This window comes from Periplaneta americana, chromosome 9, assembly GCF_040183065.1.
Source record: "Periplaneta americana isolate PAMFEO1 chromosome 9, P.americana_PAMFEO1_priV1, whole genome shotgun sequence".
NCBI classification, from domain to species: Eukaryota; Metazoa; Arthropoda; class Insecta; order Blattodea; family Blattidae; genus Periplaneta; species Periplaneta americana.
In genome coordinates, this window is record NC_091125.1 from 86,321,021 (window position 1) to 86,341,175 (window position 20,155).

General features: G+C 32.5%; 1 protein-coding gene across 1 annotated transcript in view; it reads left to right on the plus strand.

Annotated features, from left to right (window-relative positions):
• Window positions 1–18,273, plus strand: part of LOC138706187 (uncharacterized) — a 31,979-nt gene extending 13,706 nt beyond the window's left edge. The window contains exon 4 of the mRNA XM_069835206.1: window positions 775–18,273. Coding sequence (XP_069691307.1) covers window positions 775–4,590 — 3,816 coding nt within the window. The 3' untranslated portion in view covers window positions 4,591–18,273. The remainder of the gene's footprint in view (window positions 1–774) is intronic.
• The last annotated feature ends 1,882 nt before the right edge of the window (window positions 18,274–20,155 follow it).

The following is a 20,155-nucleotide window of genomic DNA, read 5'->3' on the forward strand; positions in this document are numbered from 1 at the left end:
CGGACATTTTTATTGTAAAAAAATTAACAGTGAAGCCGATTATATCGTAATTCATAACATTAATATCCTGATAATACAAACAAAATAAATAGACTAGTCTGATTGGCTTAAACATAGTATCAATTTTATTATGTCATTCATCAATCATTCTCGTACTTCTGAGAAGAATGAATTTGCTTTAGAAAAGAAGTGTTTTATTTGATGAAATTATAGAAATTCACATAAAAACTCTGAATTGATTTTAATTTCCAGGAAATGAGCTTCTCTTTTAATTCCAGATACTTTAAGCTACTTCTGTAGCAGATATATCACTTTTTTCCATCTCAAGCACAGTTTCGTTGAATACTTGCAAAAAAAAAAATGGATGAACCACATGTACACATCACTATCAGGATTTATAAAAAAGTTCCTTATGGTATTTTGACAAGAACTGCTGTACTAGGACAGGAAAAAATATTTTAGACCATAAAAACTTGATAGAATTCTGCGGACAGCTGGTAATGAAAATATTCGAAATGAAGTTATAGTGGCAAAAATAAAGTACATATCTAAAAATGTTGTGAAATGACTGTTGAATTGAAATGATTGTTTCTTTTTATGTTCTGTAACTTTGTACTTGTAAAATAATAAAACTCTAATAAAATCTAAACAAAATTAAAAGTATATGACATAAAGTAATAAATTAAAAACACTATCAAGCTTGAACTAAAATGAGAAGCTTATGCCAGGACATATAATTAAACATATCTAATTTAATCACGTTTTACTTTCTAGGATACAGTTCGGATGGAAAATGATACAACTATTAATGCATCGATTATGTCAGACACCACTATTGATATTGATACAGTCATGTCAGAACTTACTGAAGACCATACTAAAGAAACTGCTCAGGTTGACGAGGGAAGATTTTCACCATCAAGCAACTTACAAGCTAGTGCTAGTGAAGAAACTATGCCAAATTCTTCCATAAAAATGTCGACATCTGAACTTGAGCATGAGAGTAATATTTATAAAAACGCTCAAAAAAGCACAAACTCTATACCGTCTAATATGTTGGACCCTACACTAACAGTTTTGCCCTCAGATAGAGAAGAAGGCCTGATTGGGCACAACGGAGGTATAGAAACAACTCCAGGCAAGATCCACGTTGCTGCCAAAATATCTTTATCGGAGATGAGAAACAGTGATGTGATGAGAAGGACTGTGAACGAACATACTTACAGTGTACAGGATGTTCAGTCCATAAACGATAGGAAACAAAAATATATTTCTAATCCAAGAAAAAATGACATTACTTTACAGCAAACAAAACGAGTTAATGTATTGAAGGCATCATCATCAAATGGAGAAGTATGTCTGCATGAACAAAACATAAGTGTAAGAACAACTCCAGACCAGGTACACTTACCATGGCAGTTTAATGAGGCATCTGCACTAGATAATGATGAGTCAGAAAATTGTGATGTGTTCAAAAGAAGAACTTTTGGTGAATTTGGCCCATTACTTGAGCTATTTAATGGACACAGATATTGTAGTGGAAAGGAAATTCATACCACAGAAAATGAAGCTTCAGATTCAGAAATGCAGGAATCCTCGCTTATTTTAGGAGAAAGTGATGCTCCTTCACCTCAAACAAAACAAAATAGAAGAAAAGTATTAACATCGTCAAATAGAGAAAATGGAGTTCTGAATGGACATAGCAGAAGTGCAGAAACAATTCCAGGAAAGGAACATATTGCTTTTCAGATGTGCGTACAAGGGATGTTGGGAAATAATAGTGCTGTCAAAATTGAGAACAGTAACATCAAACGGGATCAGGTTGCAAATAACAGAAAGCAAAATGAGACAGCAATTGAAGTAGTAGACATTTCATCGGATTCTTCTTTAGATTGTGAATATATAGACCTAGCATCAGAGTCCTTTTCGGATTCTGAATCTGAAACTGAGCAGACTGTTACTAAAACTCGTCACTTAAAAAAAAAAAAAACTTCATTTAATGCAGGAATGGATGAAATTATGATGAATAAATTCTCCAGGTTCCTAACTAACATCAATGTGGAGAACAAATCTTTACAGAAAATTAGTAAAAAAAATAAAAGTAAAAGAGTTGCTAAAAAAAATAAAAGTAAAACGGCAAGGAATATTGACAATGTAGTTGTTAACAGTCCAATAGTATATACATCTACAGGAATGGAAAGTTGTTCACCTTTAGAAAAATGTACCACAGAGAGAAATTGTCTCACAAAGGGAGGAAATTCAGTAACTGAAATATACCACATCATATTAGTAGAAGAATCTTCTCCAGAAACACAGAATTTATTAATGGAAAAGTATCCGTCCATTGAAATGAATTCACCAATGGAAATTGCTTCAGCATTTGCATCACCTCCAGATATGAGAGAGAATGCGGTATTTGTAATGACTCCTGAGATGGAGGAAAGTCCATTAGTAGTGACACATCTAAAAGTGGAGAAACCACCAGTGCTTGTAAAATCTCACCCCCCAATATCATACATTCCTATGTCTCGTGTGATTGTGAATGATGTTACTGAAGTATGTGATCCCTTAGAAAGACATAATGTTCGAGATGAAACAGAATTTCAATTGGCAGAAACACTTGGAGAAACAATAGAAGTCCGTGTGAAGGATATATTGGAGAGCAGTACAGAAAGAAACCTTACAGACTTCTGTGAAAACCCGCCAATAGATTCTGCTTATGTAACTGAAGATACAATGACCACCATAGATATTGAAGATGTGCCTGTGAGAGACCAAGATGCTATCATAAGCACAGTTGACTCTGTTATTAGATCCGCTGATACTGATGGCATTATCGGATACAGTAAGAAATTGAGAAATAATGTAAAACAAAATTTGGACTACGATGGAAAACATCTGCAAGAGAATGATATTTTGAAAGAAAGTAGTAAATCTAGGAAACTTTCAAAAAAATGTACAGATCCAGAAATAGGTTGTGAATCTGTATCTGTAAAAGTACAAGAAGCGAGAAGTCTAAATTTGTGGGCAGAAAATACTAAGGAAAATGACACAGTAAGGAATGAAAATAGACAGTCCTCTAAACAGAGTCATGTAAAGTTGCAAAGGCATTATAATAATATCAGTTTATTACATCAGGAGAATTCAGGAGTCAGTGATGTATATCCTGTGAAACCAGTTACATGGAGAGTCAGGTTTAAATCTCCCAGTAGAAAAAAGAAAAATACTTCAAACGTACAACCTGAATCTCAAGTCGTGACTTCCGCAGGGAAGAGAGGAAGGAGCACAAAAAACAAAAAACCTCTAGAAGCTAACATTACAATGGAACCTGAGTTATCAGAAGACAGTCAGTGTAAAAGGGCCAGAGTGCAAGACAAAACAAGTGTAATTACATTCGTAAAGAGAAGGCTTGATAGGAAATCTACAATAGCTAATGCAGATACCACTTTGACAGAAGAAAATAATAGAATTATAGGATCCACAAGTGCCTCTGTGACAGCAGACTTCTGGAAGGACTCTGTGATTGTAAGTAAGAGTTTGGACAGCATTGGTAGTACTGGTGAAAAAACAGTGACAGTTACGTGCATTGAACAATCGAGTGCAAAGGATACTTGTGTAGCTAATAAGAAAATAACTAGTGGAGTAGTAAATATATCTGCGGAGTCCCAAAGTGGTGATGAAATCTTTAGACCAGCGTATGAGAGGAGTGCCAGTTTGTTTCCAGCTGAAGAAACTTTTTTTTTAGAAAATAACATTTATGAATGCATGTCAGAACCTGAATTGTCTGATACATCAGCAATGATTGTCAGTATTTCTGATGCAGGGTTCAAGGAGCCAGACTATGAGCCGAAAGTGAATGTTACTTTTGATGTTTATTATCCAGACGAATATGAAAAACTGAATAAGAGGAACAGAAATAGAAAACCTATAAGTGAAACAGCGCCATTAGCTATTGACACAAAAGCAGTTGATGACAGGAAGAATGATCAGGTTTCTTTCAGTGTAGTAGTTTTCAATATTGATAGTGAAGTAGCCAAAAAATTAAATTTGTTATGCCCCACATGTGGGAGTTTGTGTTTATTCGTTTACAGTGATTTTTGGAGTAAGATGTTCTTAACAAACTTTTCGAATTTTACAATTTTTTGTTACCTGAAACCCCGGTTCAAGACATACAAGTGTTCACCGCCAGTTAGCTGTCCAAGCTGTAATGATGTATTTAATTCTTCAGAAGATGTAGCAGTGCATCTAACAGAACATCAAGAAGAAGTGTATGCATGCATGAATTGTGACAGGATTTATAAAATGGATAATTATTCTAAACTTTATAAAATAGGAGAATACTCGGGACTCAAACCCTCAGACTGTGATGTATGTTGTAGAAAGTTCAGCTGTTTGGGGTACATGAGACAGCACGTCTTGAGAGAACATCCAAATGTCAGGGTCAAGTGCAATGTGTGTGACAAAGCTTTCTTGTCACTTTCTGAAGTAACACTGCATGCATTTTATGTGCATCATATGTGTGGGATTTGTGATAAAGTCTATGCAGATATGGGTAAGCTCTCGTATCATATGCTTTCACATTTCAGTTAAGTTGCACACAAAATATACTAGCGAAGATTCGTCTGCAGAAATATATTTCATGAAAACAAAAATCAGAATTGTGCATATATAACAATAAAGACAGTGACAATGATTGCTAGTCGTACATTTGCTTCCTTGTATTATACATATAGTCTTCCATTGGCAATGAAACAAAATCCAACTGTACAACTCAATTGTAATGGAAATAATTAACTCACATGCAAATAATAGACAAATTGTGTTTCAGGCATGTTATAAATAGACATAGGATTTATAGTCACTAAAAGCTAAGAATGTCACCAAGTATATGTGAGTGGATGTTCGTGTCAGTTGGGATGATTTCTAGGCTTGATTCACAAATCTCTGAAATCTAAATAATAGATTACTGAGTCACATGGACTGCAGCATGCATCTTGTAAAGTACGTGCAGATGTGCATATGACAGTTAAGACTGTTAACAATATATTGTCCGTATTTTCTCTTGATACTGTTACAATTCAGAGACTTGTGATCAAGCCTGAAAAATCCTTTGAGTGGAAGATATTCAGTATAATCAGTGGCATTGTCAACTTTTAGTGCCTATAAATCCGATGTCTAATTATAAGTGAGTATTTATGTATTGCAAGTGAATGTGAGAAATTACAGGTTACAGACATTTACTATAGCAGGCATCGCAAAATTGTTCTTGTGAAACACCGCCTGAACTCTGACGTAAGTTCCGCTTGACAATATCCTCTCCGCACTGAACCCCTTCCTCTATTGTTGTCTGTACTGTCAGCAGTGGCTCATTCTGTTATCCTGTACTATCTGAATAGTGATTTGACATTCATAACAGATATTTCTGAACAGCTGAACAAACTAAACTGCCGACTTTCATGATGATGAATGTTTCGAAAGTGCAATTGAAAGGAAATGAGTTTCATCATTTTTCTTGTTTGAAGTCACTTTCAAATGTTTCTGATTCAGAAATGGATAAATACTGCGACATCCTGGAAACATCACTTTCAGAATTTAGAGATAGAAGGCTTTGTGTTTTTAAACAAATGGAAAATGATTTCTCTCTATTTGCAAATCCTTTTAAGTCACCCATTCTGAAGATATGACCAAACTTACAATAGGATGGAGTTACGCAATAAGAGACCAACTGCCAAAAATCTGTGTTCGAGATACTGACTATTGAAATAAATCTGGTTTTTATTAAACATTTTATGCAAATGAATGGTAACATTAATACTATTATAAAAATAGCACAAATAATACTAAAAAGGGCTAACCAATTTTTAATAACAGGCTAGCAGTTTATTTAATATTGCAAAGCTAAATAAATAAATAAATTTTATGCAATAAACGAATTTTGCTTATAAATAGCAGCAAAATGCAGATATCACATTCTTCATTTTTTCAGAGTTAAATAATCCAGCCAACAAAAGATTTGTGCAAATAATTTTTTTTCAAATTGCTGGTTGGTCTATTATTGCGTAGCTCCATCCAATTTGAGGTTGCTGATCTCCAAAATGACACCTTTGTGAAAAGGAAGCATAAGGATTGTGTTGGTTTAGATGTATTTAAAAATATTGATTCTTCTAAATATCCACGTCTTAGATCATTTGTTACCACAATCGCAGCTATGTTCGGTTCTATGTATATTTGTGATTTTTTTTTTTCAAAATTAGACATATTAAAATCAGCAATCAGCAAGGACGACATGCTTAATAATCTTCGTGCACATTTGGCAGTGGCTATTTATGAGGCAATCCCTAATTTTGAGATCTTACCGAATGGAAATATTGTAATAAAAAAATAGAAGAATACAGATGAAAATAATATAATCCTAAAAAGATATTCATTCCTTCTTTCTCTTGTTATTTCTTTGTTAAGAACACAGAAGATGGTGATGATCACAAACCACCTCTGCTATCTAACATACTGTGACTGATGTTCCCCACTCCCTGTATTCACTTTGTGTGTAGCGGGTAGTATTTATATTGCGTCATGAATTTGTGACGTTTTGCGATGCCTGTCCTATAGAGTTTAATTAATGTATTATTACAAAATATATACCTTTTTGAAAATGCAGCTACAGAAATGTTTAATCCATGTTTCGAGGTTCAACATTATTGAATAATTAGTTGGATATTTGATATCTGATTGTCATTTTTATAATTCTGAATTTAGAGAAGTAAAAGAAAAGCAAAGATCATAATCATCATCATCCTCCTCATCCTCCTCTTCGTCGTCATTATCGTCCATACCACCATCACTACACATTTAGACCCAGTGGTCAATTGTGATCCTTTGCTAATGCTTTAAGGGTTTCGCCAATGTTGTATAAATTATAAGTTATTTCATTTATTTATTCTAAAATACAAGATGTAATGAAGAGCCACATTGTAAAAAAATCTTGATGATTATGAAATCATAGCTTAATCTTTCAGTTATAATATTTTATTAACAGATTCTTTATTCTTATTGTGAAACTGCTGTAACCTATAATTTGTAACTACTGGAAGATAAAACCACAGTCTAGTATATACAGTCGCGAAGCTCAATACGTAGTAAATATGCAAACATTAGGTAGTTGCTCACCACTAGGATCGCTAATATCGCCTCATTACAGGCAATGCAAAATAGTACCGTCACAATCTATTGTTTCTAGCACCCTCAAAATTCAGGCTTCGTGACTGTATATAGTAGACTGTGATAAAACTGTAACTTGTACATAGGTGTAATGAGCCTCAGACAGGAATGCAAGCAGCAGGTTGTGAATGTTGTAACTTTCTATTAATTGTGACATGTGATATGAGTAAGAGCTGGAGGCACTTTGATTGCTGGATGTAGCTACCATTATCTGCATTTAGTCTTCTGGTCAGCATGATGATTTTATTTGAACTCTTTGGATGTAACTTTAAATGCCCTTTCACTTGAAAACGAAGTTAAGGACCCCTTTATTTAAGGAAATGAAGAGAATCTTACCTGAATTTCAGAGCATTTGCTGAAAATGTGTTCCATTACGTTCTATACAGATGTAGCAATTGTGTATGAAGTTCTGTTACAGTCACTAGAACCCATCCTTACTAATAGTGCTTTTTAGCTGTGTACATCATTTCTTCTTATCGAGAATGGAATCTATTTTTAGTCGCATATTAAATAATTTAACAACACAATGTTTCGATGGTTGTGCAGTCTCTGGAAAGTTCTGCTGAAATTTGCACAACTCATACGACTTCTCCTTTCAGTAGATATGTTAGGAAAATGCTTTACTGTGCTTCGTATCTAACAATTTCTAAACATGCATAATAATGTTCAGGACAGCTAACTAAGTGCTAGCGTGGTGCAACAACTGATCAGGATAACCCATCCATTATGTCCTGATTCGAGCTCTAAGTTAAGCTGCAGGCATTCTTACCGAGCTGCGAGATTGCTGTGTGGCAAGTAGTGTTTTGGCTTTCCTGACCTCGTGTACCTATGGTGTAGTGATTCTCAACTAGTGGGCCACTGTCCTCTGGAGGGCCAAAGAACAGTTAATGAAAGACCACGAACAAAATAATAATAATAATAATAATAATAATAATAATAATAATAATAATAATAGTTTAATAGTGTTTAAAAGTTGTTTCATGAAAATTGTTTTTTTTTTTTTAATTGATACCAAATTTCTCAATACTATGTTATACTTTGTACTCTACACCTTAGGCCAGGAGGCCGCACTAAAATAATGTGAGTGAAAGAGGGACCTCATCATCAAAAAGGTTCAGAAACACTGGTATAAAGTATTCTAGAACTTCATATATCTTTGCAATGTGTGTAGACTGTAATGACGACATTTTCAGTAACTGCTCCGAAGTACAGATAAGATTCTTCTTATTTTCATAAATAAATAATTCACAAGTTACATGAAACATAACTTGACACATGTAGTGCCATAAGATGTTAAGAATATTATCTGCTGTTTGTTAGGCTATAGTGCTGAGAGATAGTAAGAGTGCTAATCCCTTAGGTTTGACTGCGTATTATTAACTATCAGATTATCTAAATTAACTGAGCACGATGGTGTCTTGGTTAGCACGCCTGCCTCGTATTCGGGAGATCCATGGTTCGACCACAAAGACTGGTTATTCGTGGTTTTTCCAAGTTTCTTCAAGCAATTGTCTGAATAGTACTGGTACCAATTATAAAAGGCCATGATTCGCTTCTTTTCCAGTCATATAACCCTTAATCATTTCATTACATTTAATATGTCATGAGCTATGTTTCGTGACAGACTAGCCATCTGTCCAGTATGTGATACACTACTTGGCGGGAGGTTCTGTCCTGCATTGAGAGAAAAGAAAGGTAGTAGTGGCAATGGTGCGGATTACATGGAAACACACAGGAAGAAAAGGTTTATTGATACTTGGGGTTCAGGTAAAGAGGATGTAATTATGAAGATTTTTACTATACAGGGTGAACCGTAAGTAATGTCATTAATTTCAGAGGATTATTCTTTGAAATATTTCAAACAAAAAAGTTTAATGCAATTTTGCTTGTTTTTGTTTGCTTTCTAGATAAAATAATATTTTATACGAAACATTTCATAGCATGTTTTGGGAAAGCCATTGATTTAATTCCCAATATGCTCAGTCAATATAAGAGAACAGTGAGTGTATTATGATAAGAAATGATTGAACGAATTTTAGTTTTGTCCTTTAAATGTGCAGAAATTTGATCCGAACGAATGTAACTTGTAAAATTCCTTTGCAGAACGAAAAGTTACATTTTTTTAGAATCAAATTTCTGCACATTTAAAAACTAACTTTCTATCAATCAATCCTTCATTATCATAATACACTGTTCTCTTAAATTGACTGAGCATGTTGGGAAGTAAATCAATGACTTCCCCAAAACACGCTATGAAGTATTAATATAAAACTATTTTTATCTCGAAATGGAAACAAAAACGAGCAAAATTGTACTAAACCATTTTTTTAAATATCTCAAAGAATAATCTCCTGAAATTATTAACTTACTGTTCATCGTGTGCGCGTTCTGTTCTCTTCACCTGGTGAACAAAATCTTATTATTTAATGGATATAGAAATATACATTATTTTTATAATAGCTTTCTTTTTGATGTTAGCACTATTGATTCTGTTTTAATAGTCAAAATATATGTGATTTGTCACTATTATAATTATATTATATTTTATTGTTTTATCCTTGTTTAAACATGTTTTACACAAACGACAAAAAAGTGTAATTGGGAATTTGATCTTAGGCCCCAGTGCATGCTATATTGTGATGTTAGCCAGTCTGCTCACCTGAAGATGAAAACATAGTGCGACAATAAATCTAACAATGGTATTCTTTTACAATTACTTACATTTAAGTGATTGCCTATGCCTATAATAACCTGGGTGTTTTGGAATCTACTTTTCAAACCATACCAATCTGACTTAAGTTTCATAAAAAAATATAGTTATCCTTTTACAATTTGCCATTCTTAGTTTTCTGATTTACCTATTGTACTTTCATGGTTGTGCGTAGAATTTTTAAAAGGGTAGGTAATAGAAGAAGAAAAAGCTTCTTTTTTTTTCCTCTCTCTCTCTCTCTTTCCATAAAGCAGTTTGTAATATCCAGATGTTTCGTTTCGATGTGTGAGAATGACATAGCTCTGACTGCTGCGGATGAGGCAGGAGTCGTTCATGATAATTTTAAATGGTGTGTATAGCTACGATATTGTATATAAAATTGAAATATTTCACTTTCTAACTCACTGATTTCTTTCCAAATGGAGTGGAGGTTAAACCCTCAAAAACTCACCCCCTTGTGCACGGCTTTGGTATTTATGGTAATTTTTGTACTACCTTCCAAATCATTTTAAAAATTTCATTTTGATGACTACTTTTAGATTCGTGTAGTTAACAACTGGGACAGATGTGGCTTATAAAATCTGATTGAATCATATTTTCGCACTTTCTTTACAGACTTCCTTATAATTTCCCAAAACATGTAATTTAATGTTTGCCTTTTACTTTTAATGTATTATTTTTCCAAATCTGAAATATTAGAACAATAAAATAAAATAAAATAAAAATAAAATTGGAAACCTGTACAGAGAAAACTTTCAGGGCGTGAAGAGAGTTATCTAAATTATATTTGGAATGAACTACTGTGAAATTATCTGTTCTTTAAAAGAACAAAAAGTGTTACTTTTATACCATCTTCAAGTTAACTTTTGTATTTACTGACCTAAATAGCTGACATATTTTATAGAAGAAAATTGTAATGTTCACTGGAAACTTGATATTTTTATGCCTTTCTCACCTGGAAGAAAATAACAATAGTTTTCTTCTAGCTGCCTTCTTCATTGTGAAGTATCAATAGTTGCCTTCTTCATTGTGAAGTATCAATGGTTGCCTTCTTCATTGTGAAGTATCAATGGCAGCTTCGAGAGCATTTTGAAATGTATAGTTAGTTACATTCAGCAAGATAAGGTACTCTGTCTGGTTGTGAAGTTGCGTGAATACGTTTAATTGGTAATGTTATGTCAAGTGAAAGTACTTACTTCTGACATGTGCCTATGCATGGATTGTCGTCATCATCATAATCATCATCATCATTGATTTGCGTACCTGGCATACATTTTGTAATTGTCATTAACTGCTTTTACAAGAAAGCCTTTTACTCAATATGAATTATACACTATAGTGTGTCTCGTCTTTACATTGCAATATGTGTTAAATAGGGTGCACTGATGCCAAGTATTAGACAACAGCCAGGTGATATGTGATGTGAGAGACATAAGCTTCTATGATATGAAAACATATTTTTGGCTACCATTATCCAAAAGAGTTCGTTCTTTTAAGATGTTATATAATGTTACATTAAGTTCAGTTAGGGTAACAAATTCTGACATGAAGTAATTTGATGTTGTAAAATGAGTCAAATCTTCAATCATCACCGTCTGTGACAAAGGCAGAAATGATTGGTTTACCTTGGATTTCGAATTTTTTAAATATATTTTAAATATTTGTGATCCCGTCTAGTAATGATATCTTTTTCAATAAAAGTGCTTATTTTTACCCTACTTTGTTAAAAATCGATATGAGATGGAACGTGGAAAATTTTGGAATTACCTGTATTTATTTCTTGTATAAAGTTGGTGAGGGATAGTGGAATATTTTCAAACCTCAATAGACAATATGATTCACACCACTCCATACTACCTCAGCATATGTATGCTCCCTGGCATTTTTATTTGCGTTCGTGTTTGGATTTCTTCTTAGCAAGAGAACACAGAGACATTTTGTAAAGTTCTTTATTGAATAAATAATTCTTTCAGAACATTCTATAATGTGGCATACTTCTTTAAATTTAAACCAAGAAATAAATGCCACATGTGTTGTAATCATTGACTAACTTTAAAGAAATATCGCAGCAGACACGCACTGAATACTGACTAGATGAAGGATAGCATGTAGTGATCGCTTAGAATCCCACGGGATCATGACAAAACAATAAACACACTCTTGGGTCCGCATGCCAGTAAATATTTACTGCCTTTGGTAAGTTCTGGAAGGAGTTCGAAAGGAAATAATGATAACCAGTCCTTTTTAAAAACATATTTAAACTGTTGACTGATCTTTATATTTTTCTTGTTGATGTTTCACATGTACAGAGCATTCGTCAGGAAACAGGTTTTGCTTAGGTAAATGGCATTAGCCTTTTATTACTGTAGATCGAACGTGACTGTTGAGGAAATAATGTTTGTATTTTCTCTGGATTGAGCGTGGGAAGATTTTATGTTACGTATTATGGACAGATAACACAAGCTGAAGGTTAGAGCTTTGACAGATGACTTGCATTCATTGCAGTTCAGTATAGTTCATGGCAATGTGGTATATATTAGTACAGCACATTTTAATTCATGGCAATATAGTATATATTAGTACAGCAAATTTCAATTCATGGTACGTATATTATGAAGGAATCATACAAAAAGTGTCCTGCTATATTTCTACAACAACCATCTGATTCAAAATACAAACTCTACTGAAAAAAACCGAGAACCCTACTCTTTTTTAAATTGAAAAAAAAAAGTGTATAAATCGCTGTCTAACTGAAGAAAAAACTAGACGACATAGGCTAGACCAGTCTCCCACTGTAAGGTAACCCAATAAATTTCATCTGTAATGTAATGTATATGCTGCGAGATATTACTGCTGAAAGCTGATGTGCTGTTAAGCAGGCTGTTACTTGCTCGTATCACTTTGTAAGCGAAACCCCGCAAAATCTATTTCCAGACGTACATTCATTAATCATTACAATCATAGAAGGAAAAATTTCTCACTGACTTTTTCATGTTTCATGTTGAATATTTTCATACATGTACAGAGTAGATCCTATAAACTTAAAGTTTGTTTTTTCGACTGTATTAAAGATGACTACAAAGTATATCCAGTGGCATAATCAAATACAGATTTATCAGAATAACATTTAAAAAAAATGTTCAATGAAGACGGTATTTATAACGAGTTACATTTACGATGACAGAGATATTCAGAAGAAAGAAAAATTGAGCGTTTCTTAAAAATGTAATTTTTGATATTTTATTTATCGTTGTATACAGCATGGCAGTCGGCAAAGATAGCACTCACCAGCAATGTAATGTGGTAGGAAGAGTTGACAGTCCATTTAATATAGTACTCTAATGTAGGGATGAGGTGCATTATAGAGTACACAAACTAAGAAGAGAGAAGACTGAATAATAAACTTAAGAATCCTACCATGATATTAGTACACATAACATTCCTGTTGAAATTATGCTTCATTTTATTCACAATCAAAATTGAATTAACCATGTGAATCTATCATTTTCCAGTGGTTAAATGATTAAACAATTTTTTTAATGTAATTGTATTATTGGTACAAAACTTAATAAGTTAAAGAAAATTATTCTTTGAATCCAGTATGCCAGTTTCATTTTCTGACATACGTTTTCATTAGAATCATAATAATCATAATCATCATCTCAAAAGGCTTACGACATATTTTCAAAAGTTGTGTCTAGAGCCTATTTGCTGAGGAATTGATGTTGCTGAGGGTTTGTGGAAGCTTAAAGGTCTCTTATTTTGAAGTACGAGAGAGACACTTTAACTATATTTATATGAATGAGGACAATTTTTTTATGTTTTGAACAAATAATCCTTGTTATTTTGCATGCTGCACTGGGAAAATTTGTATGCCAAAAACTGTAATGTAAATGGTTTGTAAGATGGATCATATATTGTGGGACTGTTGGTAGCTGTTTATTTCTTTAAAAAATAGGTATATTGAAATACTGATTGTAACTCTGCAATTGATTTGTTTTGTTGACTTGTGATAAATGTAACTGAAACTGAGACAAATGGTACTCATTTCTCTGTATTAAAATGTGCTAGTGAAAGGTGATATTGGAGACAGGTAAAAGGTAAAAACTAATCAACACGATGTGATTATGAAGCAAGAATGCCATCCCAGATTGAAAACTACAGTTGATACTACTGGTCAAACCATGGCACTTCAAGTGCATTAGACCTACTGCAAGAAATAGTTCCTGCTCTTGATGTATAAATGTGATGGACGGTTTGCAATGAAGACAGGTTATTTATGGAGGAAATCTTCGTAACAGAACTTATAAAGGTTTTCTTCAAGAGTATTTTCTGGAATTATTGGGCCTTGCTGCAATTTGATGAGTGAGTTGAATAGCATTGAACCATTGTAAATTGGAATACTTACAACTGAAAACATTGAAGACAAATAAAAGTACTTAATACCTTTCATAAATGTAGCCTAAAAGACTGATTTTTCGAAACAACTTATTGGGGATATGCAACCATTTCAATCCTCTATTCAAGTCACTCAAAAATGGCTGTCTTTGAAATATCGTTGGCATATCATTAGTGAAGTCAATGAAGACGAAGAAAATAAATAACTGGCAGTTGCTACTGTAGGCCTACGTATTATTACTTTTTGTTATTTCTTGTGATTAATTTAATGATATTTAATGTAATGCTAATCATTATTTTTGTATAACACAACTTGATTTCCAACTGTATTTTTTCAAAGATTGAATTCATTTATTTGCATGGTAATTGATGGCAGTTTCTTGAAGAACTAAAACTGCTTTAAAATCTCATGTTTACTTCCATGCAATCATTAAATTATTGTTTCATTTGTGTGATAGGAGTATTCTTTTCTAAATTGTACAGCTACTTTTGTTTTGATATAGTTGTGTAGTATTTTAAGTTACGATATTTGTGACTTATTTAGTTGAACAAATGTAAAGTTTTCCGACACACGTACGTATCTTCCTATCCTTTTTGTAAAACTATCCTTCATGCAGAAATCAAGCTCCAGACCCACCTGCATTGTGAGTCTTATGGATCCAAAGGCTATGTCGCTATGTCAACCCATTGTGTAATGCAAAGGTCCCCAGCCCTTCTCAGATTGACATGTCACCGAACATCATTGATCTCATGACATACCATACTGCAATTGAATACAGACGTAATACTGCTACTACAACCAACAGTTATAAATAAATAAAATTATAATTTGAAATGAAAGCGCTTATGGTATGATGTTTTGCTTGGTATTGTTTACACAACTTGTTAATAAATAGCCTTATGGATGACAGACTCTCACACCAGATTGGAACTGTCTGTTTCTTGTTTCTCTGTTTGTGTGTTTAATACAACGAACTAAAAATAAAAGCATATTCCTGATTGCCATAGTCTACTATGGTAACAGTATGTACTTATTGATATTTTATATGTATTCAGTTTGTAAAAGTTGTATGTTTATTTGATAAGTCTTCCATATTGATTTATTGTATTTATTTAGTCTATAGAGAAAAAGTATTGTGATAACGTATTAAAGGTTATTCAAGATTTTTATAAAAATAAACTATTTCAGTATATTTCAAACCAAAAAAAAAAATAATAATAATGGTTTTCAGCTTGCCGTCTCTTGTCTACAATTTCTCCAGAACCTTTGGACTGGTTTTATTCTTATTCAATATTTACGAATTATTCAAGTAAGAATGATGCACGTGAAATGTACAGTACTGGTAATCATTTTACTAGAAAATTAATGAATTAAAAAAAACACACACACACACACACACACACACGAAATTACGATTTTCTCGAAATTTGATCTAACATTTTTTTCTTACATAAGAAAAATTTATGAATGAAATTATGTAGACAGTATGTTCCCAGACTCGAGAATTTAAGAAAAGGTATTTATTTACATAATGTTACTTCCAGTTGAAAACTTCTTCAGAATTGGAAGACATGTATGAAACACTTCATAAAATTAACATAACCATTGTCATTATGGAAATCGAACAAAGAAGGAGTTATTTTTATGTAGAGAATTATTTCCGGAATTTTGTCTCCATTTGAAAACGTTGTGAAACAACATTTTTAGCTCTTCATGACACCTATACGAACTGCACATAATTTGCTATTCTAAAATTCCAACATTTTTGTTTAAAATTTCCTTTATTCGAAAGCGAAAGACTTCAAACTAAATTCCATGAACAGCCATTGTTGAATGACATGAACATATATGTTTAAATTTAATGGTTGTTTGATTGCCATTGATTTGTGTTATATTGATAACATATTACATTTTTGCATCCATTTTTACAACACAGTATGTAAGATACATAAAAATTTTTTTGTTGCACTATTCGTTTTCGTTACCATTAATTTTGTGTAGGACTGGATGTTGTTAATTTTTGTAAGTTGTATCACCATGTAGCTGTTAGCATGCACAGTTAAAGTATTTCTGTAACTGGTGTCTATGAAATTTCTGCTGGAAATTTTTTACGTCATAATAATTATGATGAATTTTGTATATTGCAGCCACACACTTTTTATTGCCAACTTTTGTCAGCATTGTTTGTTGTATTAAGCAATGTTAATGTGTACAGGCTGATTCAGAAGTTCTATGGAAAGTGATAGTAATGACAACTATTACAAAAGGTTCGTATAAAAATGTTTCCTCGGTGTTGTATGCTGCCCTCATAAGCAAGAGCGCAGTGGAATTGTGGAATGGAGATAAGCAAGTTCAAATTTTGAAGCATTGCCAAGAATAAACCATAATGCTTGTCTTTGATCTAAGATACCAGGATTACATTTGGAAGACTGAAAAATGTTAGAAATCTCTAAATTTTATATTTCATATTTTCATAGGAAAAGAAGCAGATATTGCTTTCTTATTGAGCATTAAATTAAATATATACTGGTATCCCTAAGATTCATATAAAAATGCAGCATGTAACTTATAAGCATTTTGTATGAGTTAATCTTCAATTAATTAATTTTACATGGATATTTTACATTAACAAAACCACACATTCTCTCAAATCAAATATATAAAGTTTCAAATTCAGTTTTTAAAGCCAAATCATTTTTATTACCGGTACCTTTTATTTGCAAAAGTTTTAAATTAATCATTTAGCACACTTATATGTTGCTCCAAAAATTTTACAGTTCTCCGATGTAATATTTCCAAGTGTTTTTTAGAAGTTTATCTCTCTTGTATTTGGGAAACAATTTCCATCTTCAATAATTACTTCACCTTTCACTATTATTGAACAAATATCTCCCATTAGGTATTACTTTCGAGAAGAGCTTCTGGCTCAATTAAATAAGGAAAACCAAATTCAGATATGTTATGATTATTACCTGTATTGAGAATGGGTACTGCTTCTTCACTGTTGTTGAAGGCCTCTTTTGATAACACCACCATTTGTTCTGCCTCAACACTTACTTCAGCTTTAATTCCATTCATGCTTTATAATTGCGCAAAAATAAATAAAATCTCACCCCCAAGTGTCCTGGTTGATACAACTGCTCATAGCAATGTGCACAATTTTATTACAGAATAAAAAAAAATTGATTAAATTTTAGTAATACCAACTTAATTCTTATGAAACAGAACTTTTTTACATTTACATTTTTAGTCACTGCAACAATTAGACTATAATCCTCAACAAAACTGCAGTATATATACTTCATGCTCAGTAAAATGCAGTATCTTCAGTGAAGTTGCTGCATTCTTGTCTAGTTTCATGCAGATAATGCATTTATGCGAAGGATAGGAAAGAAATATTTGTAATATGGTGTGCTGATCTATCTTTTTTTAAAGAAGATACTGCATTTTCATTAAGTGGATTAGTTAGGACTCACCGAAGTGAGAAATTTGATTATGAAAAAATATTCATTTTTCCTTCAGTTACTGCATTCTTGTTTAGGAAGGCAGTATGGTGGTTAGCTTATCACACTATATTGTATATGGATCACAGGTTCAGTATCAGTCGAAGAAAATGTATTGTTAAGTGGCTAAAACTCCTGGTTGTGGCTTCCCTTAGTAAGCACAGTCATTGGTTTAATGTAGTAATTGACTACAGCTCATGCATTTTGTCAAGACATCCGCGATGTGCAGTACAGGAGCAACGTTTCTATTGAGGGGGTAGGAGTAGAAGGGAAGGTCGAGCATGTGTATACTGAGTTCAAGGTAAAAACTAACCCATTTCCCTGTAATTCATAAGTAGACTCATCCGATCTGGTGTGTAGCTCTGTAGGAAGAGTGGGGGAGTGTCTTTACAAATGCATGAGCTATACATGTAATAAATCTTTTTTTTTTTTTCATAAAAAAACTGCGTCAGAGTACATCATTGTTCTTTTCTGAACCGTTGGCAACAAATGTGACAAATATAACTATTGTAGAGGTCTCTAATAGAAAAGAATGGGAACATGGCGATTCATAATCTCACTATGTAGTACATACCCTTCTATTTTTAGCTATTCTTTCTGGAGTACCATGTGCACAGATTGGGAATGTATACCAATTAAGCCACAATAGAGAAAACCAAGCCAGTATCTTCATTTATCAAATGCTCTATAATAATAAGTTAATATTAACGAAATGCTGATCAAATCATGAAAGAACAATAACATAAAAGCTCACTCTGTAAAATTGGCCTTCATGAAAACTCATACTCTGTAAAATTAGCTTTCTTATATTCAAAATGGAGTAATATCTCGTCTCATTTATTCCATGTTTTGTACTTACGGAATACATGGGAGCAATACAGTCACAGTACAGTACAGCTTTATGGATAGTTGTAGTGGAATAACTCAATAAAATAAATAACACATATTTATTCATTGTAATTTCCGCTTGGACATAGTGACATTTGAACTCAAGTCTCTGGCATGAAAGTCAATGTAAAATAAACATCAGCTATTATATTGAGATGAGATGTATGCAACCATATGGAAAAATCATTATAATATTTAAACTTCAGATGCATAAAAAGTTGCAGCTATAATATTTGATGTAATTCTCATAGCATTATAACGGATCATTTAGGAATAGTTTAAAATATGAGATATAACTTTTAGGTGCATAATTTTTTCTTTATTAATTATTACTAAGTAAAAAAAAAAAATAGCTTCTTAATAATCGTTAAACTAGACTATTGTAATAGTGTTTCTAGGATTCATTATGTTGAAAAAATTAGATTATTAAATATTACTCTAATTAAAATTAATAATTTCTATAAAAAATGCTTTAAATTCTTACATCAGTACAGTATCATAATAATAGTTTATTTTTAACATACTTGAATTCTGAAAGTCTATATAGACTTTTTCAGTTTCCTAACATGTTTCTTAAACGTGCAATATATGCAGATATTTTCAATGTTTTTTTTTTTTTTTTTTTTTCATAATATGTAAAATGAAATAAACAAAGTTTCAGTTGCCTATTTAAAGCTTTAAAAGCACTAATGGAAGATATAAAAGGGAAATTCAGACAGCAGAAATTGTGTAAGGTGCCCAGTTACAGATGTTTTATTGGAAATAGTTGGGAGTGTTTGTTTGTAAAATTTGTTTTATATATCGATATATTGTTGTTTCAAAATATTGTATAATAAGAGCTTTTCAAAAATATGTAGTGTACGGACTTTTCCCTCAGTGCCTCATATGCATGTGATATGTTACAGTATGCAGAGTCAAGATGGGAAAATCTGAAAACATTGTTTTTGAAACACAGGAAAGAGTTATTGTGAACTAAAAATGAGTGGTTAAAATTAATTTAGATATTGTGAATTGCTAGCTATGCTTAGTTATAAAACTGTTTAACAGAATATATTCTAATATATATTTCTTACATAAACTTTAACTCTCTGTTTTGTGTATGTATGAGATGTGTATGTGTCCAAAATAATTATGCTTTAATAAATAATGGGATCTGAAAAACAATTTGTTTTAATTTCGTATGTCACCTTCTCAGCTTTGGCGATAAGCAGTTCTTTTGGAGAGATTATTGGCTTCTTCCAACAGTTCACTCACTTATTTTGACGCTTCAAACTTTGCTGGAGTCTATTTCTATAGGTTAACAACTGCCAAAACTCCGCTGTAGCAGGTTAAATTATCATAAATAATCAACATCTCGATAAGGAATTGCAAACTAATTTGCAGCCCGTATATCAGTGGTCGGCAAGGATTACGTCATATAAAATGCATCCCTCAATA